The sequence below is a fragment of the Pinus tabuliformis genome, chromosome 5_1 (assembly GCF_031772625.1).
Source record: "Pinus tabuliformis cultivar Carrire ecotype Pingquan chromosome 5_1, CPIR1, whole genome shotgun sequence".
NCBI lineage: Eukaryota > Viridiplantae > Streptophyta > Pinopsida > Pinales > Pinaceae > Pinus > Pinus tabuliformis.
This window is the reverse complement of record NC_142305.1, coordinates 378,585,145-378,595,061: the sequence shown is the minus strand read 5'-3', so window position 1 is coordinate 378,595,061 and position 9,917 is coordinate 378,585,145. Positions and strand designations below refer to the sequence as shown.

Here is a 9,917-nt window from a genome sequence, read left to right as displayed (position 1 = left end):
AGTCCAATAGTTCTCATGTAAATATATTATTTATTTAATTAATTATTTCTGAGATTTTATGTGCATACATATCGTGTGAATTCAGTTTTATGGGTTTTGTGTCAATTTTTAATTTGTAGGCCCCCTATGGTTTGCTGTGTCAAATATGGATCTAGAAACATTAGATAATGGTTCATTATCTAGTGGTGTTCTTGGTAGTCACATGACTGTAGCTAGTTCAGGTTCTCGGAGCACTCGTGCACTTGCATGAACAAGTGTTTGGACCTTACTAGCTTTAAAAGAAAATATCAAGAGAGTTATGTTTTACTGTTAGATTTGGTACACAAATGTTTGGCATTTTTAATTTCTATATGTCTCATCCCTTTGTTGGGTTAAGTAGGAAATTGAGTGACGGGATAGATGCATCATTACGATGCTTTCAAATTGTAAAGTTCTATTTTTCAAAAACTTAAGATCACAGTTAATCACTTGCTTTTCACCTCTTGTATTGTTTGACATTTTTTAATTGGATGTGACAATTAAAGTTTAGTGTGAACATCTGTGTTGTGTGTTTTCATATTAGATGAACATGAATTTTGTATGATAAGTTTTAATATAGTCCCAAACCATACTAATTTATTTATGTTGATTAAAAATGATTTGACAACAACTCCTTAGAGGAAGTTCTTTTATACAAATATTTGGGAATCAACATCCATTATAAGCTCAATTGGAAACATAGAATTGATAAAATGATGAATGGAGGTTGTAAAACTTACTATGGGATTGAAAACAATTGTAAGTTGGTAGATCTTTGGATTTGGAATAAAAAGAAGCTCCTCTTTGAGAAACTCGTCACAGCTATTATTTTACATGGATGTGTAGTTTGGTGTTGTAGTATATCTAGAGTCATGAAGGAATATTGAATAGATCCAAAAATAATTTATAACCTACAACCTCAAGCTTGAAGGAAATACTCCTTATGCTATCCTCCTGATTGAAGCAAGCCTTCCTCACATTGAAAGCATGACTATGAATAGACATCTTATGTATAAGAAGAAGTTATACGTGGATGCCAAGAAGTTTCCTAAAATAGTTTGTAACTCTATCCAAAACCCCCACCCTTGGGTCAAGTAAGGGTGGCGTAAAGATGCTTAGTCTTGGATGGACCATTGGGGAATAAAGAAGGAGATCACCCTCTAAAATCCAAATAATATTAAAAATATTATTACTTCCAAATTTAAGGAGAAATTGTGGGGCAATAAAGAGCTAGAGGGAAAAATGACACTAAGATATTATAAAGAGGTGATCGACCCCAATTTCGAAAACCAAACTTATTTTTCTATCTTGACTAGTGTTAAGAAAAAAATTAACATTGTGAAGATAAATTCTAATTCTCATAGTGAATCTCAGCATTGGTCAATTCCCAAATTCCCATGGGATGATACAAATTTTCACTTGTGCCTGAAGATGAAAGACAATTTCTCTTATATTGTCCAGCTTACACTCATATTCAATCTAATTTTTAAAAATTGTGTCACACCACCAACCTTCTTCATATTTTAAGTCAACAAAACTATAGTAATCTAGGAAAGCTTCTCACTTCCTTTTTAGCATACAAATAAAATGTTAAAGAATTTTGATCAATCTCTTACCAAATTAAAATGTGGTAAACCATATAAAGTTTGATGGTTGGGAGAAATGTTATTCTCCACACTAAGATTTTAGCAGATGACATGTTGCAAAAAGACTATAAACACAATAAATAAAATCATTATATTAAATTGTAAAAATGTAAAGAAATCATAATAATTTTTTATTTATTTTTATAAAACCCCTTAAACATAAGAAATAAAATCGTATTATTAATATAGAAAAATAATAATAATTATTTATTTTATATCAACATAGATCTATCTTAAATAAGATCTTCACATTAACTATATGTGAACTATAGAATGAACCTTGTGGCTCTATAGAACCAAAGATTCCTTCCGTACTCTACTTTGACCCCCAACGCAGCAATTTTATGTGAACGAAATTTTGAACTAAAGCGATTGTGAGGAGAGTTTTATGTTCTACTCCAACTAATTGCCGTTGCACCGAGTCGATTCACAATAATAATATGATATGTATAATGATGAGGAATCTCAAAATAATCATGATGTAGGTTACGTAAAGTTCAAATGATTATGAAGGGTTGTAGGAGAGAATCAACTAGATGAAAGTAAGTTGAAGGAAAGAGGTCAAAATAAAATTCAGAGGATAAAATAAAACCACTTACTCTGTAAACGCTTTCGAGCAAGACTCATCGGGAAAAAAACAGTGATATCGGAAATTGAAATGATAAAAGAAGCTAGTTAACAATATGAAAAGATGCTATTAAAAAAGAGGCTACCTAAATTTACAGTATAAGATCAAATTATTTTTTTGATAAATATTAAGATTTTTTTGAATAATTAAAAATAATTCAATAATATTAAAAATTAATTTAATAATCAAATAATTATAAAATATAAAAAATAAATAATTAAACAATATTCAAAATGTAATTTAAATTTAAATAAAATAATTAAATAATATTGAAAATGTAATTTAAATTTAAATAATATTGAAAAAGTAATTTAAATAATAGTTAAATGAGTTTGGTCTATCGTTGCTTTAATTGGTAGTGAATAGGTGTAGTGTTAAAATTGGTAGTGAATAAGCTGCTTTAATTGGTAGTGAATAGGTGTAGTGTTAAAATTGGTAGTGAATAAGCATAATATTAAAATTGTTAGTGAATAGACCTAGTGTTAATGCATTTTTTGTGTTCAAATCTTCATAAGTCAGTATTAACAAATTAGTTAAACGATTTTCAAAATTAAAAAAATTATTATTATTATTATTATTATTTTATTGAAATTTATATTTATTTATTTATTTATTTTTTTTTTTAATATATGAAATCATATTTTTTAATAGTAATTGATGAATCTATAACTTGAAAGGAGTAAGTGGTGAATCTATAACTTGAAAGGATTAATGTTCACCTCAATTTCAAGGTTTTCTAAGATTCCCACCCTTTTAGTGTTGTAAGATTCCACTTAAACTATTATCCTTTTAAATAATTTTCAAAACTAAAAAAATTATATATATATATATATATATATATATAATATTCAAAATATAAAATCATTTTTTTTTGTTAGTTTTAGTTTTTTTTTTTAAAACAGTAATCGGTGAATTTATAACTTGAAAGGATTAATCTAGACAAAACGCACGGTCAAATCACATTACTATTTAGGCTGCAACTGTTCGCCTCAATTTCAAGGTTTTCGAAGATTCCCACCCTTTCAGTCTTGTAAGATTCCACTTAAACTATTAGCCTTTAAAAATTATATATATATATATATATATATATATATATATATATATATATAATAATAAATGGGTTTCTGTATATATATTATAATTAAAAATTAATTCATTAAACAATTAAATAAAATACTTTTAAAAACTAAAAACCATATATATATAAAATTAATTCTTTAAAAAATTTAATAAAATACCTTTAAAAACTAAAAACCTTCTAAGTTGGAAAATAAATATATAAAATTAATTCTTTAAAAAATTAAATAAAATACCTTTAAAAACTAAAAACCTTCTAAGTTGGAAAATACATTTTGAAATGGTATATAGAACTCTCAACTATCTTTTGAAGAGTTAATTGTATTCAAATTTTTTTATTTTAATATCATATAATTTTAAATTCTTTATTCTAATAAAGAGATATACTAACAAATTTGTTAATATTTTTTAATAAATACTTTAAATATTAAAATAAAAAATATTATTATTAATTATATATATATATATATAATATTTTTTAATAAATACTTTAAATATTAAAATAAAAAAATATTATTAATAATATATATATATATTATATATAATAATATATATATATAATATTTGTTTATGTTATTTACATTAATTTTATTATTTTTTAATAGAATAAAAAAAATTAAAATTAAAATTTATATTTATATTTTTTAATATTGAAAATAATTTTTGTAAATAATATTATTTAAAGTTTTATAATTTTGTTTTGGTATGATATATTTTGAATTATGGTAATAAAATTCACCCCATATCACATAACGACAACGTATATTTATTTAAATAATAAAAAAAAATTGACCCAATAAGACCAGGTATATGTATATTTATCTGAATAACAAAAAACAACTTTAAATTAACAATTATATAATGTTTAAAACAATTAATTATACATTTTGCATTAACCTGATTTTAATGGTTTCTTTACGAATAAAAAACGAAAACAATTTCTTGCTTAATTGACTTAATAAGTTTCTTTTCTTATCACATTTTGTGAACATAAAAACCAGCTGAAATATAGATATTGATTTCAGCTGAAATATAGATATTGATTTATTTATTTTCAGAAGAAAAAAACAAAATTGAATTATTTATTTTCAGAAGAAAAAAACACAACTGAATTTTATTAGAGATAATTCAGTTCACATGGTGTATAGTTCACATGGTGTATAGCATATTCAAAAGTTCATAATTCCATTGCAATGAGACTATCATCCCGAAATAACTAAACATAGTGAGTACAAAAACATATTACAAAAATTAAAAGTAACCCAATAATAAAAAAAAACAAAAACCACATAATAACAATATAAATTTAGCATAAACAAAATATTCCCCATACATCACCACCCCCATAAAAACACAAACATATATCCCTCGTCATCCAACGACCTTCACTTTGATAAGAGATCCGACCATATGTGTTGTTGGCTGTACTGTTAGAATATACTAAATAGGTCACCAGTATGCGTCCTCGACAGATACCGATTTATGATATCCTGTATTTTCTATATTGACAGATTTGACAGAGCAATCGCCGCTGCGACCTAATAAACTGCCAATGCAATTTGCTTAACTTTCTATAAATATGGCCACATATTTAGAGTAGCAAATGAATTCAAAACCATACTTGGCATTATTTTTTAAATTATACCACATTGACACAGATTTGACAGAGCAATTGCAGCTACTGCGACCTAATAAACTGCTAATGAAATTTGCTGAACTTTCTATAAATATGCACATAGGTTTACAGTAACAAATCAATTCAAATCCATAGGTGGCATTGCTTTTTAAATTATACTTAACGTGCTATCTCATTCTATCTTAATGACACGGAATTTGAACAAATATCTTAATAGCGTCCTAACCTAAAGTCCCACTGTCGGGCCACTACAGTTCCCTGCACGCTGCAATATTTGATTTTTGGTCCATTATTTATTGCAGCGAATTCGATTTCAACCGGAGCACACGAAGTCACATCAACCAAACTAAAGATAACGACAAGCTGATGTGGATCGTCTCTGATCCAGATTTACTGACTTTTTCGTTTTTTGTTTTTGTCGAAAAAAAAATAGTATATTCCTTATTTCATACCAATCAAAGTGTATAAATTATTATTTAAATAAGATTTTTAATAGTTGAATTTAAGTTTTTGTGATCTATATCATATCAAGTTTTTGAGAGATTTCTTTGGCAGAGATCACATTATAATACTTGTCTACGTATTTGGAACCAATGAGTGTGGTTCATCGTCAGGACAAGTTGAAGAATCAGATCATGGCTGCATGTTACATAGGGAATGCAGATCTTCCAACGGCTAAATTTGACTAGGAAACGACTACATTGGACTGGGTAATTTGATTGAGAAACTGCTAAATTTGACTGGCCAATCTGACTGCACTGAGGGAAAGGGACAGGAAAAGTAATTTTTTGTTATAATTGTTACCAAAATTTTGTTATATTTATTACCAAAGTTTGAATAAAGGTAAAGTTTGTATTTAATAATCAAGAAAATGAATCAATTAATTATTAATAGGCTTATTTCTCTAATTATAATTATATAAATAAATAATTAGTTAATTAATATGTAAGTTAGTTTTTGTTAATTAATTAATTAATGTGTAAGAAATCTTCTAGCAAGAAATCTTCAAGAGCTATGCTTTCTACTGAACAAAAACATTAACCATCAAGTTTAGAAAAACATAAAATGCTCCAGCTAACCGCATCATTTCAGAAAATATTGCTGGTATTTATCTTAAAAATATCGACAACTTTTTTCCAGATCACTAAATGTCTTACAAACAGGAACAATATTTCTTTTAATTTTCTATGAATTCACTGAATTCAATATGAAAGTAAATCTTATCACCAACTCAAACCTCTGAAATTTTGATGTTTAAAAATAAATGTCTTACAAACTGAAACAATGTTTCTTTCAATTTTCTATCAATTCACTGAAATAAATATGAAAATAAGTCTTATCAGCAACTCAAGCCTATAAAATTTTGATATTTAAAATTGATTTGCAAATATAAAAATAAATCCTATCACCAACTCAAAACTTCAACTTTTGATATTTAAAATCGATTGGCAAATAATCCCTCTGGTATTTTAGCACCGGGGAAGGTCTCTAGGTGGAGGTTCTAATGTCGCCAAACGACCGCGACCGTTCTTCACAAGAAGCGCCGTATTCAACCCCCACGTCAAATGATCATCCAAGTGACAGTGCACGAACCACACTCCTGTGCAAAACATAACGAATTAATTCTTAAATACCTAAACCTGTGAATTGCGAAATGATAAATGAATTGAAGTGCAGGAACAATATGGATGAGGGTATTTAAATACCTGGATTGTCAGCTACGAATCTAATTGCTGCCCAACCGTTCACTGGAACGCCTACGGTGTTGCGCTCTGGGGGATCAACCAGATTGAATTTTAGAGGGTCGGTTACAGGGTTATAGTTCCCAAAGCCTTGTCCCACCACATAAAAGCTGTAACCATGAATGTGCATTGGATGGTCATCCGCCACGAAAATGCTTGTTGCTTGAAAAACAATTTGCACTCTAGAGTTGTATTCGAGCACTTTCAGTTTTGTTCCGGAGATGGGAGCCCAAAGACTTCGGGGTACGTTCTGGCCGGTGTAATTGAATATGACCGGGGGATTTTGAGGAAAGTCGGTGGTAAAGACACCATTAATGCCAAAGTAAGAAGCTTGAAGCAGGGCTATCGTAGGCAATGCAAAGGATATGTTGTTCATACTTGCTGTAAGTCTGGTTCCGTTGGGGCCTCCACAGGTCTGACCAGGAGGGCACGGAAGCAACCCCAGTCCGACTGTGGAGATAATGCTTTCATCTATCTTGCGCGGAACCCTTACTGGGTGCTCAGGGGAAGCCAGGCTTCGGAGCCCTCTTCTAAATCTAGCGACGGTTGCGTTGTCGTTGTAAATTGGAAGCCTAGGAAGAATAGGACGCCTAAAATTTTGGGACCCAACATACTCTAGAATGGCTGTAGTTGTGGTGTTATCGAAATTGCCTGGTTGCTGAGTACTATATGCTCGGGCGGCCATATAGTATTTTCCCACAGGCTGGTTGGCCGTGACAAGAACATCGGCAGTCTGCCCTGGAGATATAGCTATTACATTGGTTTTATAGGGTTTAGTATAAGAAGCATCCACCGCTACGACTGTAAGTTCGTGGCTTGCTATCTTGAAAAAATGCTCGTCATTGAGTGCAGCATTGACCAGTCGAAGAAGGTAGGTTTGTCCACGTTGTACAGGCACGCGAAATGTTCCTGCATCCATGTAACGCTTTTTTAATTTACATGTCAATTTTAAACACAACCATTTACCATTAGATGTTTATTACTAGGATTGTGCGAGTAGCTTGAAGGTTCCATGAAGTTTCATGGTTAAGACTAAACCCTATTCAAATTAACTAATCTATATTTCATACTTAAACCTTTCTTACTAAACCCAATCACTAAACCCTACTCAAACTCCTCTCACTAAACCCTACTCAAACTAAATAATCTAGACCTCATGAATAAACCTCTCTCTAAAATTTAAGATATAGATATATCATAAAACAAAAACTAAACCCCAAACAAAACCCCAAACAGACTAACTCCTCTATACCTTATAAAGGTATAGATACCTCATATGAACACCTCATATATAAGGTATACCCCATAGATAACACAATAGTAAAAAAAATTAAAAAATATATGAAGGTGTATCAAAGAAAGGAAATGCTCAGTACCTGATCTAGAGCAGGGATACAGGTCTCCTGGCTGTCCATTTAAGGTGAAGGCAATCGATATATTGGGCGCAGCGCCTGTGAGATTCGCCTGATTCACAACGGCTATGGGGTCTCTGTTCCACCATTCCCCTGTTTCAAAAACAACATTACCGCTAATTCATCAACCATTGTTACACTTGCAAACATTTGTGTATTGAAATTCATTCATGCTGCTCATTACCTATTAAAATAGGAATTTCTGCTCTGGGTATAGGAAATGGATATAATCTTCCTCTCTTAGGATATATGACTATAGCTCCATAGAGTGTAGCTCTGAGCCATGAAACATGAGCATGCCAAAACAAGGTTCCTTCCTGTCGAATAATGGTGAATCTGTATGTAAACCTCCCACCCGGTTGAATAGGGCACTGTGTAACATATCCTGTGCCATCTGCCCACCCTGTTCTCAACTGCCTCACGCCATGCCTGACAAATTGGCAAATTCAAAGGTAAATCTCAGGTTAATTGGGTTTATCCCCAGTGATTGAGAGAAGAAGATTGGAATCTATATACAATATACAATTCTCAAAGATTTCCATTGAGGCTAGAGGGATGGTGCCATACCAGTGTATAGTGGTATTGTACTTGGCTCTATTATAAGTTTTAATGATAAGAGTGTCCCCATTACGAGCGTGAATCGTTGGACCTGGTAACTGTCCATTCACGGTGACTATTGTATGCTTCTTGCATAACCTGGTAACTGTCGTTGGTGCGATCTGTGCCATTGAAAATATCAAATATAACAGCTAGCTCCTACTTTCGGCAAAAACAAAACTTGAAAATGGTTCTGAACCAGGGAACTTACAACGAAGGTGTACTTGTGAATATCTGCATTTGTGATGGCAGCAAAATAAGCAACTAATGAGAGTAGGAAAACAAGCATGGATGAAAATAGGCGCGGTGATGTCAATGACATTATTGCTGCAGAAACAAGATATCCTCCAAAAAAAATTACTGCGCTTGCAAATGAATGAATCTTTGCATGTCGAGTGCACGACTAGTGTGTGTTTTCTCGGAATATATAAAGACTTAAAAATGTGAACAGAAGCGTGAAATGCGGAAACAGAACCGCCATTCATCTCGGAACAGGAATGTCGGAACAGTGAGACCATCAGTCGAAGTTTTGGATTTTCTCGGCGTATATTTTTACGTAGAAATCTTGTAGATAATTGGTTTGGAATCTGACCGATATTTCTTAAAATTACATAATGGTTTAATCTGCATTAAAAACTTTTTAAATTACTGACTCTAGCACATTTTAAACCATAGTCGTCAAATTCATCTTATTTGGGTAAAAAGTTTGATTACAAATTTGTTCATTTGCAGGTATAGGAGGTAGCTTTTTAAATTATTGAATTCAGTTAAAAACACATTTTAAACTAAATTATTGAATTTAGTTAAAAACACATTTTCAACTATAGTTGCCAAATTCATCCAATTCAGGTAAACAGTTGGATTACAAATTTGTTCATTTGTCAGGAAGTAGCCTTTTAAATTATTGAATCTAGTTAAAAACACATTTTAAACCATAGTTGCCAAATTCATCCCCTTTGGGGCTAAAATGTTGGACTACAAATTTGTTCATTTGGAGGTAGCTTTTTAAATGACTGAATCTAGTTAAAAACACATTTTAAACCATAGTTGCCATATTCATCCCATTTGGGGTAAAAAGTTGGACTACAATTTTGTTCATTTGCAGGTATGGAGTAGTCATTAAATTTAATAGGTAAAAATTTGCAATTCTAATTAGTTTTT

The 9,917-nt window shown here is 30.7% G+C and overlaps 1 protein-coding gene across 1 annotated transcript; it reads right to left on the bottom strand.

Moving 5' to 3' along the window:
* Positions 1–6,379: 6,379 nt before the first annotated feature.
* On the bottom strand, positions 6,380–9,235 carry LOC149165027 (laccase-3-like). The gene is made up of 6 exons (XM_089431067.1): positions 8,968–9,235; positions 8,727–8,878; positions 8,344–8,588; positions 8,124–8,252; positions 6,712–7,656; positions 6,380–6,605 (listed from the first exon to the last, which is right to left on the bottom strand). Exons 1-6 carry the CDS (start codon positions 9,076–9,078, stop codon positions 6,475–6,477), a joined length of 1,713 nt encoding a protein of 570 aa, XP_089287193.1. The 5' UTR covers positions 9,079–9,235; the 3' UTR covers positions 6,380–6,474.
* Positions 9,236–9,917: the final 682 nt, after the last annotated feature.